Raw genomic sequence first — 20,071 nt, 5'->3', positions numbered from 1 at the left:
TATTATTCATGATCGCGAGTAACTTCGAAATGACAGAAGAAAGGTTCGAAACAGCACAGTCAGACAATCTACCATGTGTAGATGTCATCATTCTTGAAAAATGTGACTTTTGTGGCCGCAAAAATTTGTGGATAACAAGCAAGTTTGTAAGTGGCGTCTTTTATATACGTGCAATGTACTGTAACCCATAGTATTAGGATAACAACGAACCTGGATAGATATCACATCACTTTCAACATTTCCTTCTAGACTGATTCCCCTATTAAAGAATAAAATTACATTTTCGGGCTTTCAGCATTAGTAAAGTAAGAAATCGGATTTCAGCACTAACATAAACATATAGGTAGCATTATAGTACTAGTCTTCTTCTGTGGTGTAGTGGTTAATGTGTGCCACTCCCGGAGGCCCGGTTTCGATTCCCGGCTCTGCCATGAAAGTTGAAAACAAATAGTACGAGGACTGGAACGGGGTCTACTCAGCCTCGGGAGGTGAACTGAGTAGAAGGGTTTCGAATCCCACCTCAGCCATCCTCGAAGTGGTTTTTCGTATTTTCCTACTTCTCCTCCAGGCACCTAAGGCCACGGCCGTTTCCTTCCCTCTTCCTTGTCTATCCCTTCCGATCCTCCCATCCTCCAACAAGGCCCCTGTTGAGCATAACAGGTGAGGCCGCCTGGGCGAGATAATGGCCCTCCTCACAAGTTGCATCACCATACTCAAAGTCTCACGTTCCAGGACACTGCCCTTGAAGTGGTAGAGGTGAAATCCCTCGCTGAGTCCGAGAGAAAACCAACCCTGAAGGATAAACTGATTAAGAAAGAAAGAAAGAAAGAAAGAAAGAAGGAAGGAAAGAAAGAAAGATCATAGTACTATAGGGCTATAATCTATCATTCCCAAAAAAATATATATTTATGGTTGGGACAACTGGCCTACCCACTTCCAGAACCCATGAAAGAGAATTAAATATCTTTGTGGAGGGAAAAAGTTAAACATGATAAAGATAAATATGACTTCATCTAGTTTTCACAAGTCGGGCTGAGTGGTTCAGACTGTTGTGGTGCTGGCCTTCTGACCCCAACTTGGTTCAGTCCGGTGGTAGTTGAAGGTGCTCAAATACGTCAGCCCCGTGTCGGTAGATTTACTGGCACGTAAAAGAACTCCTGCAGGACTACATTCCTGCACATCGGCGTCTCCGAAAATCGTAGAAGTAGTTAGCGGGGCGTGAAGCCAATAACATTAATTACATTTGGCTTTTAACAAGCTGAACATATCAGGAAAGAAAAGTGTCCTGGTGACATTTTAGTCGCTCAATACAGGAATGTCTTTGGGTGCTGTGACTTTTACTTTTTTTTTTTGCTTTACGTCACACCGTCACATATAGGTCTTATGGCGACGATGGGACAGGAAAGGCATAGGAATGGGAACAAAGCGGCCGTGGCCTTAGGTACAGCCTCAGCATTTGCCTGGTGTGAAAATGGGAAACCACGGAAAACCATCTTCAGGGCTGCCGGCAGTGGGGTTCAAAACCCACTATCTTCCGGATGCGAGCTCACAGCTGCGCGCTCCTTACTGCACAGCCAACTCGCGCGGTATTTTTACCCTTCGGTTTATTGACTTGGCTTGTATAACCTAAAACTTAGGCTGAGTTGGATAATATTTTAAACACCTACATCACTATTTTCACCTGTGTCCAATTATGTTATTTATTTCATTAATATTATGATAATTATTATAATTGAGCATTGTTAACTTATAAGACCCCAACAGACAAGCATTGGTTTTGTGTAGAGTTATACATTTGTTAAATTCACGTTGTTTCCTTTCATGATGTACACGCCTATTCTTTGTTACATTATAGAGTATTTAGATATAGCCTAAATTTCTTTACCAATTAAGCTCTTCAATAAAGACATACATAACTGTTCCATGCCAAGATATATTGGTAGAATTAGAGCTGTCAAAATGGTTCATAACCCCTTTGATTTATTATCTTGACATGGATCACCCATGGAGAATACTTTAATAATCAGCATTATTTAATGCACTGTTTATTACTTTCATATTCCAAGATGTAATTGAAGCATTTAAATAAAGCATCATACATTAAAATTTAAAGTTTTACCACTAGAACAGCTGACATGGAAAAGTGATTTGAAAATTCAAACAAATTCATCTTATGTTAAAATATTTAAAAAAAAAACTGTAGACTTTTCCGATATATCACCAGCATTTCTCCGGCTCGCCAAAATCCATTTCTTCCTAGTTTTAGCGTCTTTAGAACATTTATAAACAATTTGTTTGGTATGGTATGCGATGTGCTATTGCACATCGGAACTCTACACCATTTATAAGTTTTCTGCCTCACTGTCTGCGCAGGATTCATTATAAGTCTAAAATATACCACTCAGATTATTATCCAATGTATAGACCTCGAATTTAACCATACTAGACACTAACGTAAAGTAGAAATACTCGAAGTGTATCCTGCTTCTCACAGCACACTATGTGTTATTTCGTCTGCTAATTCAGTCAACCTGTACGATGACGTCAGACCAATGAGATCGCGTGCTTGCGTGACGTGACATTTTCGTAGATTTTTATCACGTTTGGAGTTATTATTTGTACATTCTGATCACATTTTTGAATTCTGCATGAAATTTTGAATCAGATTAGCATATTTTTAATTAAAACCCCGGATCATGCATGTTCCCTATTAAGGGCATAGCATCATTCTCTTCTAGAGGCAAACCTCCGGCCTGGAGTGGCTATCAAGTGATGGTCAGATGCCTTCGTAGAATGTTCCACTATTATGAACACATAAATACCTATTCTCATTGTTTGCTGTACAAAAAAGCATGTAAATTATACTTATACATTCAGTTATTAATATCCTGACTTTCTGACTTCATACCCCACATCGTAGTAATAAAATAAGTGAAGTACAAGTAACAATATCACAGTTGGTTCTTCTGTCTCTACTCTGGTAGAATGCATTGCCCTATTCCACCCTCTTGCTAAACTTTGTGTCCAGCCTTTTATTCTGCATTAATTCACACCTAAGTATTTGAAACTGTCAACAATTTCAAGGCTTTGACTACCAGTTTTCACAATGCCTTTTCCTTGTCTTTCTCCTCTTGATATCACCATGGTCTTGCTTTTCTCTGCTCTGATTTTCATACCATACTTCTAAATTTTCTTGTTTGTTGCATCAAGTTGTTCACTATGTACATCAAAACTAAATTTGATGGTGAATCTCAGGAAGTAAATCTAAATAAGTCAAGACTGGGACGAACACGGGCATTAATACCTTTGTGGCTAAATGGAAAACCTATCTCTGAAGCCAAACTTGGAGACCTGGAGTTGCTGTTGCACCTAATACCTGCAGGTGCCAAACAATTTTACCAGAAACTTCAAGCCACGAACCTGCTACGCAGGCGTAGCAGGGGGAGAGGTGATTCTCCCACGTGGCGCGTCCCAGGTGGCGGATAGGGGGGTCCTAACCATCTTGCCGGCGGACTTGAGGGAAATAAAATACCTCTCGCAGACCAAACACACTACCCCCTGCGGGTGGGGGACGCACATGTAGAATACACCCGCGGTATCCTCTGCCTGTCGTAAGAGGCGACTACAAGGGGCTACCAAGGGATGATTGAATTAGATCCATGAAACTACTCTTGATTCGTACCATCATGCGGGGAACACCATGGGTTGCATGTACTTGCGAGTAGTATCACTAAATTGGTAAGAAATAGGTTTGTGATTAGTTGCAGTAAAAAGCCTGGCCTGGTGGATTCCAGTATCCGTGCGTTGTACCCATGTGAGCAACACCGGGGTCTGGGCATAGCCTGTGAGGTGTACCGCAATATGAGCGGCACCGTGGGTCAGCGTTGCCTGTGATTGGTACCCATTATGTGAGGAACACCACGGGAATACTGGCGCCCGTGACTAGTACACCTAGGTGAGGAACCTTACCGGTTTGCGTTGGCTATGAGTGGTGCCATTATGTGAGAAACACCATAGGTCTGTGTTTCCTGTACGAATTGCAATACTTCTGAGTAGTAACATCTTGTGTGGACCACAGTGAGTCTTCGCTACTTTTGATCAGTACCCCAAAATGACAAATACCATGGTTCTACTTTACTCGCAACATGTACCATTCTGTGGGGCCTTAGACATGAATTTAGCACCCCTTCAGACATCAAGCATCATTGTGCTTTATAAATGGTCTCTTGGTCAGTAATACTCTAACTACCTTCTTTTTGAGTCTGATCCACTGTTTTTGTTTGTTTGTTTTTGTTTTTTTGTAGGGTTTATGTCCATCCATTCATTCTTCATGACATTTTTTATTTTATTTTAGTCAGTGGATGAATTTGAATTTTTTGTTATTTCATTTCGTACCATTAGGGGCCGATGACCTCGATGGTAGGCTCTATAGTCCGAGCCAGGTCGTACAAAACAAGGTGCTGATAAACAAAAATAAATAGTGATTTGACAGAATGAAAAGTTTTAAAGTTATACTAAGTCGACATTGAAAAGTGTAACTTTCTTCTTACTAAATCTCATAAAAATATAAATAAGCTATGTGCCACACCTTTTGCAATCCAAACCATCCATGTGACACATGTTTGATATCATACGAGTATAAATCAACATGTAGATGCAGAATGTGAATTTAAAAAAAAAAATCCTCTTATACCGAGAATTCCTGAAGGGGAGTTGTAAAAATTAAAATGACACACACAAACAAGACGACATATGTAACTAAGAACAGTCAGTGTGTCATTCATTGTGTTAAATTAACAGCAAAAATATGTTATAAATCAGCATATCTTACAATATTGGTGAAGCCACATGGGAGAAAAATATATATTTTTTTTTCTTAAAGATAAGCTTAGTTTTATTTAACATATTTTTATAGTTGCAGTTTTGTTTGAAATGGAATGGTAGAATTTTGAATTTAAGCATTTAAAATTGTGACTTTCCAAAGAAGTATACACTTCAGTAAACTTGAAACCTCTTCCCACCTTAAGATTTTGCACTCTGATGTGGAATAAAATGGCCAGGCTGAGTGGCTCAGATGGTTGAGGCGCTGGCCTTCTGACCCCAACTTGGCAGGTTCGATCCTGGCTCAGTCCAGTGGTATTTGAAGGTGCTCAAATACGTCAGCCTCATGTTGGTAGATTTCTGGCACATAAAAGAAGTCCTGCAGGACTAAATTCTGGCACCTCGGCGTCTCTGAAAACCATAAAAGCAGTTAGTGGGACAGCATTATTATATTGGAATAAAGTGTTATGAGTAACATACATGCTGCTTTGTCAGTAATCAGGTATAGGTAAAACTGCATATTGCTTGGTTAGAACTTCCAGTCATGTGGAACTTACATGTAGCACTACCTCTGGACAGCATTGTGAACAGCTTCTAGGTGGCCTGGTGCTTAGTGAATCTTAGAATACATTGGCTTTGGAACATAGATGAACTTGACATACATAACTATTGTATGCGCACCGTTTAATGATAGATGGACACCCTAGTGCTGAATCGTCAACCTCGGTTATCTTCGATATTCGTATTGGTAACCTTTGAAACACAAACTAAGAATTGCTTATGCATCGCTGTGAGACATCTGGCGTACACTATACGTACTCGCACTGTTGTTTACACAGCAAAACCACACTATAGAATTCATGCTAGGAACAAGATTGGCATCGAAAAATGTTATATATTGCGTGTGTGACACAGTTGTTGGCTTAAGTTAATAAAGGTTTAGAAATTCTTATTGATAAATCATATTATCGATTCAATTCAGATTTCATTTCCATTCAGTTGGCAGAATTACCGGAACCGGCAGTACTCCCTACTTACTCCTCAACCCCTAACAAAAATCTATCACTAAAAAGTGTATGAATAATAAAAAAATCTGTAAACATGGCACTTGCCAGGTGTATGCATACGTCTTTTCCAGTTTCACTAAGAGATGGCGCCAGTGAACAGTACACAGCGTATGAATTTGACTCTTAGTTTGTTAGTCTGACATTAACCTACCAACACACACAAGTTGAGTCTGCCAAACACTAGTGTCTGTTTTGTATCGTTCAGTGATTATGTCTACGTTTGTTCCGTATTGTGGTATGAATTGATTTTCTTATTTAATCAAAAGAAAAAGGCTGTGGAAAGTCATTGTTTGCTGGTAGAAACATACGGTGAACACGCTTAATCGATTATAACATGTGAGACATGGTTTTGACAATTTAAACTTGGGGATTTCAATGTGGTAGATCACAAAGTGTGAAGACGAGCAATTGCAGTCGTTACTGGATGATGACCCAACTCAAACTCAACAGCATTTGGCACAAGCATTAAGTGTGTCACAAGAAACAATTAGCAGATGCTTATGAGCAATGGGGAAGATCAGTAAACTCGGTAAGTGGGTCCCACACAATTTGAAAGAACAGCGAATGGAAAATTGCAAGTCACTTGTGAAATGCTGCTTCAACGCCATGAAAGAAAATCCTTTCTGTACCGAATTGTAACTCGTGACGAAAAATGGATTTATTTTTAAAACCCGAAGCAGAGAAAATCATGGCTGTCACGTGGTGAAGCCGGTCCTTGAACACCAAGGCTAAATCGCTTCAGCAAGAAGACCTTGCTTTGTGTCTGGTGGGACCAGAGCGATATTGTGTATTATGAATTCTTGAAGCCCAGCGAAACCGTTAATGCACAACGCTATCGCCAACAAATGATACATTTAAATCATGCATTGATCGAAAGATGACTGGAATGGGCAGAAGACATGGCAGAGTGATTTTGTTACACGACAGTGCGCCGTCTCACACAGCAAAACCAGTGAAAGACACCTTGAAATCATTTGGATGGGACGTCCTTCCACACCTGCTGTTCTTCTCCGACCTGGTGCCATCTATAACCTCTTCACGTCAATAGGGCACATCACAGAGCCGCATTTCAGCAATTTTTGAGGAAGTTGGAAAATGGCTTGACAAATGGTTTGCCGCAAAAGTCAAGCAGTTTTACTGGCAGGGTATTCATAAGTTACCTGAAGGGCTAAGTGTGTAGAAGCAGATGGCCAATATTTTGAATAAACAAAAAAATGAATTTTCCTTGAAAATCACACGTTTTATTTACCACAAAAACCGGCAAAAACTTATGCATGCACCTGGTAGCTGGTTTAGAACTTCATGATACAACTAGTTCAGATAACCTGTAGATAACATGTTATAAGAAGTTTGCAACTAGTTCAAATATTGTGTAACTAGCATGTTATAAGAATACAATATTTAAACAATCACCAGAATGAATCAACAGGACATTCAGTATAATTCTGGAGATCAATGCATTCACCAATCTAGCCGTTGGAAGAATGATAGGTTACTCAATCTCCTCCATAGTGTCATTATCACTGTCAGTCGTTTACGTTTATTATGAGCCATTCATTGGCATCCTGTACTAGCCAGTCTATGTCCCACAATGTTTTCTTCCGTCTGGATGACGGTTTTTTACACTTTTCCTAATATTGAGGAATTACTTGTTCGATCCCTTCTAGTAGCAATTTTCTTACTTCTGCAAGGGTGAAAATTTTATGTGCCACGTGGTCTTTTACTTGTCTCCACACAATTTCAATGGGATTCAAAGAACAATGGTACAGAGGTATTCTTAAAACTTGCCTTAATGATCGCAAAGCAGTATCATCTGTCCAGTACGCAATGCACAAGTCCTTAATATGCTGCGAGATGATATTAAGACGTTCCAAATTGACACTGTTCGGTTCGTATGGAGTTCCATTCCCATCTAGAAACTTAAGAAACCGTTCTTCAAATATATCTCCATTTTTTTTTTGTTTTTTGTGATAGGCTTTCATGGAGTTGGATTCAAAACATAGTAACCCTCCTTCCATTAAATGTTTCACCTTCCCTGAAGGATAATCCCTTCAAGAATGCATGCTTACTGGATTTGACAGTTGTATCACTCCATACTTTCAAACAGGTATGTCTTGAAATTACCCATGTCTCATCCAGATAAATTGGTGTTCCCTTCTCCCATAACTTTGTAATTTTACGCAAATAAAGTCTTCACCACAAAACTATTTCCTCTCTTTCAGTGTTTGATAACTTCACCACACGAACTTGAAATTTAAAGTTTTTAAAAGCCTATGATGCTTTGTGCACAAAACGAAGGCAAGGTTTCATCATTTGTCATAGACTATAAGATCTTGTCAATTGTTGGTATTTCGTTTCTGAAGAAAAACCTTTTGCCTAATTGTGTCCTTTGTAAAAGAATCATATTTGTCTTATAACATCATTTTATTCCACTTTCTTTTCACTGAAACAACTGCTCGTAATCTTGTGGCTGCCAGTTATGTTTGTCATCTTGTTATCCTTAGATGACTTTTTCACTAAATTTATTAGTAAACTCCTTTAATACCTCCTTACTTTTGCAACCTTTCCTAACTATTTCTTTCTAATCTGCATCTCCTCCTTAATTTCTTTATTTCTCTGTTATAATATATTGGGTCCTTACCATTCCTTACCATATCTTAAGGCACATACTGTTTTCACACACCTCAACAATTGCTTTAAACCCATCCCATTGGCTGTTTACAATTTTATTTACCATTTTCCATTGATCATAGTTGCTTTTTAAAACTTTCCACATGCTTCTCTTATCAACTATATGGTATTGCCAAATAGTCCTACATTTACTTTTAACTATAACAAAGATTACTTCATGATTATTTGTATCGTCTATCACTTCAGTTTCTCTATAGTAGTCTTCCGGTTTATCAGCACGTATAGAATACTTTTCCCCTCTACTTTGTTCCATCGCTTTCTGATTCAGCTGTCTTTTCCATACTAAGCTATTCATCATTTGTTGGTCATTCTTTGTCTTTCACATTTCCTTCCCAGTTAACATTTGGTAAGTTCAGATCACCTGCTACTACTTCTTTTATCTATCTGTCAGTAACCAAGTTGCTAGTTATGAGTCTTTCCATTTTGATCTTGAATCTGAATGCTGACATTTTGCCTTGTGTTAAGTTTGATCTTATTCATGGAGTGACTTTCAATACAATGAAGATTCAGACTTGTACAATCTAACAAGAAAATACACATCTCACAAATTTCTGTTCATTACAGTAATTCAGTAAATTAACCCATTAACACCTGAATTATTTTTTCTTAACTTTTGTTTAATGTAATTATTAAATTAATGTAGTAATGGTCCACCTTTCAATACTATAATATGTAATATTCTAAATTACATTAATTAGGGACTAGTTTCGGCCGGGGCTGGCCATCTTCAGCCTTAATGTAAAACACCTAATAACTAAACAAATGTACATGCACACAATTGACATAAAACAAATATATACAAAGTGACATTAAAAACTGGGATGGAATTATGAATAAATCTGAAAATGAACTAGGTTCTAACATCTTGAGTATGTTCATCATTGAGAATAATTTCAAGTATTAATTTATATACACAGAACTGTTAGTTCTAATACTGCTGGGAACTGGTAAATGTTGATCCTGTAGTTTGTCATCAAATCTATTTGTGTGGTGTTAGCTATATGTAATCCATTGGACACTGCTGACGGGGGAACTGGTAGATGTTTCATCCTCAATCAAAAACACTAAAGAACTGATCAATAAATTGAAAAAATTTAACATTCAATCCAATCATTCTCTCCACTCATTCGATATTGTAAACATGTATCCTAGCATACAAACCTCCAAAATATACCTCATCATTCAAAACAATTTAAGCAAATACAGCGGCTTAACTATACTAGAAATACAGGATTTCTTGTCTATGCTTAAGTTAGTTATCAGCAACGACTATTTCACTTTCGATAATGTTATTTATCAACAAGAAGGATTGGCTATGGGATCACCGGCCTCAGGTATCTTAGCTGAGATCTACCTGGATTTTTTAGAACACACCAAAACTGATGATAATAATAACTTTAACAACATCCTTTTCTGGGCAAGATTCATAGATGACACCATAGTAATTATGGATGAGAGCATTACAAATGCAGCTACCACTCTCATTAATCTAAATAACATTGACCCACATATAAAATTCACACTTGAATCCAAAATTGAACAGAAAATAAATTTTCTAGACCTAACTATTACCAGACACCCAAGTTACTTAAGATATAAGATTTTCAGAAAACCCACCCAAACAATCACCACAATCCATCAAGATTCTTCACACCTCCAAATTCACAAACGAGCAGCATACAACAGCATGGTATACCGAGCCTTCAATGTTCCAATGTCTAAAAGAGACCTCAAAAATGAGTTGAACACTATTTGCCATATAGCTAAATCCAATGGATACAGCAGATTCTTTATAGATAAAATAATCAATAAATATAAATACCGCCCTTCTACCACCTTGAAAAAAGATAAGAAAAACAACTCCTCTCTTTCTATCTTTACCTTCAACGAACAAATCTACCAAGTCACCAACGTCTTTAAAAAGCACGATGTAAAAGTAGCTTTCAAAACTAGGAATGCACAAATCTTACATAATGCCACATCCTTAAACAAGTTCAATAGTTATTCAAAATCAGGAGTATACAGGATCACTTGCAACAGTTGTAATTCTTCTTACGTCGGACAGACCGGGAGAAATTTTAAGATAAGGTACTCAGAACACGGCAATGCCCTGAAATACAATAAATTTTCAGCTGTAGGACAGCACATGCTTGACTATAAGCACAAATTCACAGACTTAAAACAAGATATGGAAATTCTCAAAATCATCAATAAAGGACCCCTCCTTAACATTACCGAAAGCTGCTTCATACATTTAGATCAATATTTCAACCCAAATCATAATCATAATGAAATTTCAGAAAAACCTAATATCCTTTTTGACCTAATTCCCATTTTCAGCAATGTCAAACCAACAAGTCATAATTCAGTTTTTCATAATATTCACAGCACATTTCCTCAACAGCCATCCTTTTTTCCACATCCTTCAGCCCCACCTTAATCCCCCCTCCCCCTCCCCACCCCATTCCCCAACCCCCTCTCCTTCTGACCTTCCCCTCCCCGCTCCTTCCTTTTCATTTGAATCTCACAACAGTTAGTCTGAAGCACACTCAACAATAGACCACACACCTCATGCTGTATTGAGAGGTAAGTCTCATATAACCTATGCCATCTAACTAACACATTCTCTCATTCAATTCATTAATTTAATTTTATCTAATTTATCAGGTTAACTTCATGGGCACCGCAATGAATCGCAAACATTTTATACCAGACACAATGTAGGTATCTGTGTTAACCACATCTGTATGTGCTGTCCTGACAATGTCCAACATCATTTTCAGCAAGATTTAACAAGTACCATGAGAGTATCTCATTTATTATTTTGATTGAGGATGAAACAACATCTAACAGTTCCCCGTCAGCTAGTGGTTATTTACAGCAGTGTCCAATGGATTACATATAGCTAACACCACACAAATAGATTTGATGTCAAACTACAGGATCAACATTTACCAGTTCCCAGCAGTATTAGAACTAACAGTTCTGTGTATATAAATTAATACTTGAAATTATTCTCAATGATGAACATACTCAAGATGTTAGAACCTAGTTCATTTCCAGATTTATTCATAATTCCATCCCAGTTTTTAATGTCACTTTGTATATATTTGTTTACATTTGTTTAGTTATTAGGTGTTTTACATTAAGGCTGAAGATGGCCAGCCCCGGCCGAAAATAGTCCCTAATTAATGTAATTTAGAATATTACATATTATAGTATTGAAAAGTGGACCATTACTACATTAATTTAATAATTACATTGTACTTGCAATTCAATACGGATCAGAACCATGAAGTTTATAACCTATGATTTTAACCTATAATTTTTGTTTTTTGCATTATGACTATAAGTAACACAAATGCACTGAAAAAAAAAAATCATTACTACATTTTGAAAATATTTGTCATTACCGTATGGCAACACTAGGCGCTTCTACTACCTAGTTGTATTGGGTATCATTTTGTTTTAAAAAGTTCAGTCTGAATCTTCAGCAGGCTACTATTCTACATAAGCAAAAGTAATACAGTACTACTAAAACACAATAACAATTAGAACTTTAAGTTTGATATATTACATCAGTACTTTCTGTATTTGTAAAATCACACAAATTCTAGCCAGCATGAAAGGGAACAAAACGGTTAGTGTACAATCCCACACTACACTTCAAACACATTGTCCTCACAGTGGATTTACAATTTTCATTAGCACACCTTTTCTTTCCTTCCGTGTGCTGGACAAGGTGGTCAGTTTTTTTATCAAGTCTTACAGATTCTGATATGCGACTGCTAAGAGATATTACATGTAACTAATCACTATATTTTAAGCATTTATATGCTAAGAGATATCCGTGAAGCTGCTGGTCTTCCAGCTTCTTTTGGTACAGTCTGGTATCTCTGGAGATAGGTGGTGGCTATTTCTCTTTTGAAATTCAGCTGAGAAAATCTTTGTCTTCTCACTTTATTGTATAAAATTGAGCTGTCTTCTCACTTTATTGTATAAAATTGAGCTGTTCTGAATGGCCACATCTAGCATCCATGTAAACAAAGGCCGTTATAATTTTTGTTTGGCCTCGTATCCCAGTGCGATAGCAGGCAACATTCTGATCCATCTGGTCAGTACCTCCCAGAAAGGTGTTTTATTAGGCATACAGCCTTGGTCTTGGAATCATATTTCGCTTCTGCTGCTGTGAGAATCTCTTCACTTCACCATTGTGACCTAGTTATCCATCCAGCAGACATAAAGCAGTCCATCATTCTTCTCTAATGCTTTCTAATAAGTCCCATGATCTTTATTGGAAAATATTTGCTTGTTTTCCAGTGGACATCCTTTAGGAATTTGATTTTTCTCAAATAGTACTTAGGGCATAACAGCCACAATACTTGAGAAATGAGAAAAGTGGTGCATTAGAAAATAAATTATCCATGAAGAAGTTGTTGCTTAGTATCCTCTTCTCATCTGGAACTACTTCAAGCAGTACAAGTAGGGAACTTGCAGCCTTACCAAATAACTTGTCATAGTCACCATTAGATTTTGACCCTTTATCCCTGTTTCACTCAAAATTCACTAAATATCTGTCCTTGGTGTTTAGGCTCCAGATCTTGTACCCAAATTCCTACCACAAATGAATTGCTTGCACACATGGTGGCCAAAATATTTCACCATATACATTCTTCAAATGACAGGTATTCCTCGGGTACGAAATTATCAATTCCATTATATGCTGCATTTTTCATGCTTTATCATTAGGGTCAATGCTATTGTCTGCAAAGTGCAGAAACTTACAGATTAATAGAAATCTGTCTCTTCTCATTGACAGAGAAACTGCCAGGTTCTTCATGTCATCGTTTGAATCCCAGAATTGCTTTTTAGAAGGCAAGTTATCACTAGCACATAGAATGGCACTGAAGCAGCATATTTATTCTGCTGTTATCTTTGGGTCCTGATAATTCAAAAATAATGCATAGCATTTGGTTTCCTCCACCGAATGTTCTATGAATTCTTGGACAGTAAAAAATTCAAAAATTTCAGTTACTGACAAGTGTTCATATCATGAATAATCTGGAATGGGGAATGCCGTAGATTTATCCTTTCTCCCATCGCATTTCAAATGTTTCACTCTCAGCGACCCATTTGATGACCTTTTCGGTTAATGTGGTAGATATTATTTCAGGTGAAGCTGCCTGTAGTGTGGGCGACTACTGATGGGCTGTACTCATTTTCGTAGACACATATTCTTTCATTGTTGAATAACCTTATTTCAGCATTAGCCAGTAATTGACTAGACATCAGGTTGTCAGCTGATCTGCCTTCATTCTCATTTCCAGAATCCTCATCTGTATGTATATTTGGTATTGGTGGCCCAACAAACTACATCACCATCAATATCATCATTGTAAATGATGTACAGTGCTTCAGCAAGTGAAAACCCTCTCCTAAAACAATAAAGTAAAATATAAGTCTTATTGAGTATAAACACCTAGTGTTACCAGATGGTAAACTTAAAATTAGGAAGCCATAATTTCCAGTGTTTTTAGTATAATCATTTGTAACTATCAGTAGAATATACATTGCACTATACAGATAAATATAATACCAAAAAAAGAATCCATGTAATAATTCTAAGCTTATAAAAATACACTTACTTGAAAGCGGATGTCCATTTTTGCTCCAGTTTCAGCGATAACCATTGTATGTGTCTGGCTCCATGGCTAAAATGTTAGTGTTCTGGCCTTTGGTCCAAAGAGTTCCAGGTTCGATTCACAGCCGGTCGGGGATTTTAACCTTCATTGGTTAATTCCGATGACTCGGTGTTGGAATTCATCATAGGTAGGGCCCCATCTTCACAGACGTGCAGGTCGCTTATAAGGCGTCAACCGGAAAGACCTGCACCAGGCCTCACTGGAGGCCACATGCCATTATTATTTATAAACATCTATATGTTATCATTGTAACAAACACGTCAATGACTGCTACATTTTCATAAGTGCGGTTCCTTTACAGAGCGATAAACCTTGGTACCAATCCTCCAGCTTAACTGTTGAAAACACTGGAACAGCTTTAATGATGTCACATGCGTTACCATATGGTTAATATTAGGCGTTAATGGGTGCATTTACCATTCTTTGCTATCCCTTTATTATTTTGGTACTTTCCCTCATCCCCCATGTAGATTGTTCAGTAGTTGAAAGAACAAAATTTTTTAATTTGAGCCTTTTTTTTTTTTAGGAGGGAGAAGAAGATTGTGACTCCCATCAGAGATCAGAAGGCATGTGGTGCTTGTTGGGCTTTTAGCACTGTAGAAACTGTGGAGTCCATGTCTGCTATAAAAACTGGTGTTCTTCAGTCATTAAGTGTGCAGGAGGTATGGAGACATTTCCAGTTGTTATATAGGATTACGGGATAGAGAAATTAAAATTATATCGTTATTAACACAATGCTGTCCGCTCGCGTATCAATACGTGTTTGCAAGCATGATGCTCTGCAGCCGATCACTTGTTGGTGCAAGCCTGTTTTCTGATGCCGTCTAACGGTTATTGAGGAACTATTTGGAGATTATTGTTGATGTACCTAAATGGTAGAAAATCTCCGCTTCTTTTAGTACTTCCCTACTAGTTTTGCCCGTTTTAGTCTGTCAGTGGCATTTGTTTTTGCCTTCGAATATCTTCCGTGTATCCATCAATGTTAGTAAACAAAAATGGCAGTGCCGGTAAACAAAAACAGTGGACTAACTCCTGGTGATATTATACATGAATTATACCGTGATCATTTGTCATATGTTTCCCGTGATTGTGAGAAGAGTGAATATGAATTGTCTAATGATAATTCTAGTGCCAGAGAAAGTGATGCGGTGAATGACACATTTATTATACCATGTGAACAATGACCTGTTCCTTCAGATTGCAAAGATGGTCTAGGTATAAGTACTGTTGATAATATTCTCCCGATTTCTGGCAGTGAGTGGCCTAACGGGATATTATACCGTTTTTGTAGTCTTTCTTGTGGACGCCTGGCGTTAAAATTTCGCCGAGTGAACCTGAAAATATAGGTTATGATGTCAAGATGTTCATTTGTAATGATTTGTTGGCGTATATGGCAGAGGAATCAAACAGATATCATTACCAGAATGAACCGAAATATAAAATCTCACCAAAAACATTAAAGGTGACAGATATAACTGTAAATGACCCCCAAATTATTAAATTATGATACCCTGCAATAACTCCATGTCTCTGCCAAAACCTTCTGGCCACAAGGGCCAGTTATACGTCAGATGGACCGGACAGCAGTGTGTTAATGGGTTAAATTTTAGAGCTAAAATTGGTGTGTAAGCATTTAAAATCCTCTTCTGAGCTCCAGGCTGGTTCTCTTGTGGTCAGACAGTACCTCACATTCGAGATTTTGAATTAAAGGAAGAATAATTATAATATATAATGCAGTCTGAACGTAGTTTAAAATTATTGTAGTGTATTATAGTATCTTATTAGACATTAGTGTGTTTATTCCATTACTGTGAAATATTTGTGTAGTATAGTATCTGTGGTATCTGTAGTAACTCTCGTACTAGAATTGTGTTGTGGTAATTAGGTTAGACTTAACTGCAGTTTCGAATTGTGTAATTCTTGTGTATTATTTTGTGTGTTCAGTAATTAACAGCAATTTTCATCCTGTTAGGGTGTTGTAGGAAAAAAAATTAATACAACTAAGTAATGTTGTAGTGTAGAAGTAGCCTATATTAATTACCTTATTGTCATGTGATCTTTGTGAACTATCCTAGGCAATATTTCTTTCCTTTCATTAAACATTTTTTATTTTGCACAGAATAAGTTATCTTATTTTTCCTTTTCTTTTCATTATTCAGTAAAGAATGCCTAAGGAGTAGAAGTATAGGAACTGTGGATGTGGCCAGGCATTAAGGAGTATGAGGAAATAGTTCTGGAGTTTGAGGGAGATAATTAGGATTCTCTGAGGACAGGAAGGAAAGCAGGCCTCCCTCAAACAATCTACGGGATACAGTAGGTATAAAAGAGGGATGGGAAGGAAAGGGGGGGAATTGTAGAATGTTTTAAGGGGAAGGAGATTGCAGGCTAAGGGCTCCATTCAGGATCAGAATTCAGGACAGGTGTCTGTGAGAAATTGGTACGAGTCACTGCAGGTAGAACAACCGAGGGAAAATAAGGAACAGGGAACTGTTGCTGAGAAGTGTGGAAGTAGGAGAAAAGGTAGGAAAGGGAAATATTTAGTGGATAGGAAAAGACGGGTGGAACAGGGTCATGGGATGGAGAAAAAGGAGGAGGATGTAGCTTCTCCAGTTGTCAGGAAAGATGCGACTGACCAGGAGGGGAAGGGATCAAATGAGGTGGGTAGGGTTGAGGTTCTGGTCATGGGGGTTCCATTGTTAGACATGTGGGGAAAGTGTGTGGAGGAAAGGGAACCAGCATAGTGTTGTCCAGGAATTAGGTTAAGGCAGATGTTGAAAGTAGGAGAGGAGAAGGAGGGAAAAGAGAAGGTGGTAGTGTTTCACGTTGGTATTAACAACGTAAGACAAGCAGGTATAAGTACCAACATAGTTGGGGATGTGTGGGATCTATTAAATGCAGCATGGGTGAAATTTAAAGAAGCGGAGATTATCAGTGGAACACTGTGTAGGAGGGATGCTGACTGGAAGGTGATTAGGGATTTAAATGAGATAATAGAGTGGGTATGTGGGGAAATCGGGAGTGAGATTTCTGGATTCTAATGGGAGATAGGGATCTGCGCTCAGATGGCCTTCACTTAAACCGCAGTGGTACGTATAAGTTAAGAAATGTGTTTATAAGGGTTATAGGGAGGTACATTCAGGGAAACAGGGTGGCCTAGGGAACGGTGATAAGGGAACAGGGAACTGGAAATCAAGTAGGGATGACATAAAAATGTTAGTGCTGAACTGTAGAAGTATTGTAAAGAAAGGAATGGAATTAAGTAATTTAACCCTCTTGGAGCCAGGAGCCGATCTGGTCGGCTGCTCACTAGCAGCTGGAAGAGGCCAGAGCTCCGCCTGCGCTCTACTACTGTAAAGTGCCAGGCCGTTTTTAGTAGAATTACGTGCATTTTAACATTCGCGTATATTTACCGGTGTATGTCAAATACCGGCAAGAAATTTTCTACACGTCGACTACATAAAATAAACAACTGATTTAGAGTGATATAAAGAATTATACAGTATTATAGTTGATATTATGGTTGTCGATAACGTTTACTTTTAGGAAGAGAGAAACATTTTCGCACTTTCTCTCTCAATATCTACTTTGAAAATATCATCTACAATACAAAAGAATATACATGATAATGTAGAATTTATTTCTAAATATAATTCTATAAAATAATTATTTTGAACGCGAAAAATAAAAATATAAAAAATTAAAATTCAAACGTATGTCCCTAATGAAAATAAGACAATTTTACTCACCGATAAAATTCATGTATATATCGATGAATGGCAAACACTTAAGATAAATTTTATATATGTGGACTAGATTGTATAAAAATAGTTGTTATTAAAAAGTGAAAAATAATAGTTGAGATTATAGTTTTTATTTTATCGGAAATCCCCTTTTCTAGTTTCATGTTTCAGTATCTATTTTTAAAAACATTTTACAATACAATACAATATGCGTAATTAAAACATCTATGGCACTAAAGCCTGATGGGCCTTGGTCTACTAAGCGACCGCTGCTCAGTCCGAAGACCTGCAGTTTGAGGTGACGCATAGTCAGTGAGACGAATTCTCTCGTTCATTATTCATGGTTTTCTAGACCAAGGTAGCTGTCTTAGCCTAAGATCTCTCCTCGATTGTCATCACTTAGGGTCACTTAGTTTGAGTGGACCTCGAACCAACACTCAGACCCAGGTAAAAATCGTTCATCTGTCCGGGAATTGAACCCATGACCTCCGAGTGAGAGGCAGGCACACTACACTTGACCCGTGGGGACCGGCATTTACGTAATGATAGAGAATTCATTTATGAACAGAATAATTGCTCTGAACGAGAAAAAGAAAAACAAAAAATGCAAACACAAATTTACTATGTCATTAGTAAAAAAGGAAAATGACAAAATAAATTTACTCGCCGAAAATTTTTGAGAAGAAGACTCGTCACCGCTATATAATGTTCAAAGTTTGAGACCACTGTTGAAGCACTTAAGCGTATTTACACTAACACTAATCACTTATCACTAACACTAATCACTTATCACTAACACTAATAGGAACAATAAAAAGCACAACGCAACATCATATAAAATCTGTGTTTTTTGTTCAAATAGAACTTTAAATATATTTTGTTTATTTAGGGCACTTATGAAGAGCCGCACATTTAGTATGCAGGCCCTTATCACACTTGATGCACACAGTTCGCGACCTCTTTCTCTGTTGCGAAGAGCTACGTGCAACGCACCGTCTTTCTAATTTACCTGACAAAAGTTTTACGCCACACACAGGAATATTCGTGATAATCTTTTGTCTATTCTCAAACCATTCAGCACTCAGAGATTCAATTATACTGGAGTAGAACTGGAGCCTAGTCATTTTCTTTCCGTTACAGTTTTCTAAATACATCAAATAAGCATTTAAGACCATTCTTGAAATTATATTGAATGCAACTTTTTTCCAGAATTTCAAATTTCTACGTTCATCCAAACAAAAATACACCATGTCATTTGTATCAATGCCGCCCATATAACGATTATAGTCTAAGATCACATTAGGTTTCCTCTTGGGTTGATTAATGTTTCTAGCAGTTGCAGGCACTTCTGTTTCTATTGCAGCTCCGCGTGTACTTATAACCACCACCTGATTTTTCTGAGATTTTTTCTGTTTGGATCCCACTAGTAAAATTGGCCCCTGTCTGAAATATTTATTACAAACTAATTTAAATGGCTTTTTCACAGCATCTGGTAGTCCCTTCCTGTTTCTTCGTATAGTGCCGGTAATAAATGTTCCAACTGAATATAAATGTTTTGCAAGGGGGATTGACGTAAAATAATTATCTGCGTAAACGTGAAAACCTTTCATAAAATAATTCCCTAGGGACATGAGTTTGGTCACTACAGTGTAGGCCAGTCCATTAATTCTGATTTCGTTTCTCTCTTCAGTGGATCTTGCTCCTCAGTAGATATAAAAACCAACACAATACTTACTAACTGCATCACACAACATCCAAAATTTTATTCCCCACTTGTGATGGTGCTTATTCGGCATGTATTGGAGTAGTTGTGTATGGCATTTAGTTCCAACTAAACTTTCGTCTATGGAAAGATGCTGATGAAGAGTATAATGATGTCTAAATAGCCTATTAGCATGATCTACAAGAGGCTGGAATCGAGCACAGGGATCATAGTTTGGGGAGCCAGGAGGAGAAAGCTTACTGTTGTCAACTAAATGAAAAAATTTCAAAATAAGCTGAAACCTATTCCTTGAACATTTCACCAAACCAAGGGGTAATGAAATGGTCT

The 20,071-nt window shown here is 37.6% G+C and overlaps 1 protein-coding gene across 2 annotated transcripts in view; it reads left to right on the top strand.

Moving 5' to 3' along the window:
* LOC136867125 (cathepsin O) overlaps positions 1-20,071 on the top strand; it is a 117,001-nt gene that overhangs the window by 7,956 nt on the left and 88,974 nt on the right. For both annotated transcript variants that reach the window (XM_067144229.2, XM_067144228.2), the window contains exon 3: positions 14,808-14,943. In XM_067144229.2, the coding sequence (XP_067000330.2) occupies positions 14,808-14,943 (136 nt within the window). The remainder of the gene's footprint in view (positions 1-14,807; positions 14,944-20,071) is intronic.

This window comes from Anabrus simplex, chromosome 3 (assembly GCF_040414725.1).
Source record: "Anabrus simplex isolate iqAnaSimp1 chromosome 3, ASM4041472v1, whole genome shotgun sequence".
Lineage (NCBI taxonomy): Eukaryota > Metazoa > Arthropoda > Insecta > Orthoptera > Tettigoniidae > Anabrus > Anabrus simplex.
This window is presented reverse-complemented; position numbering and strand designations above follow the sequence as displayed.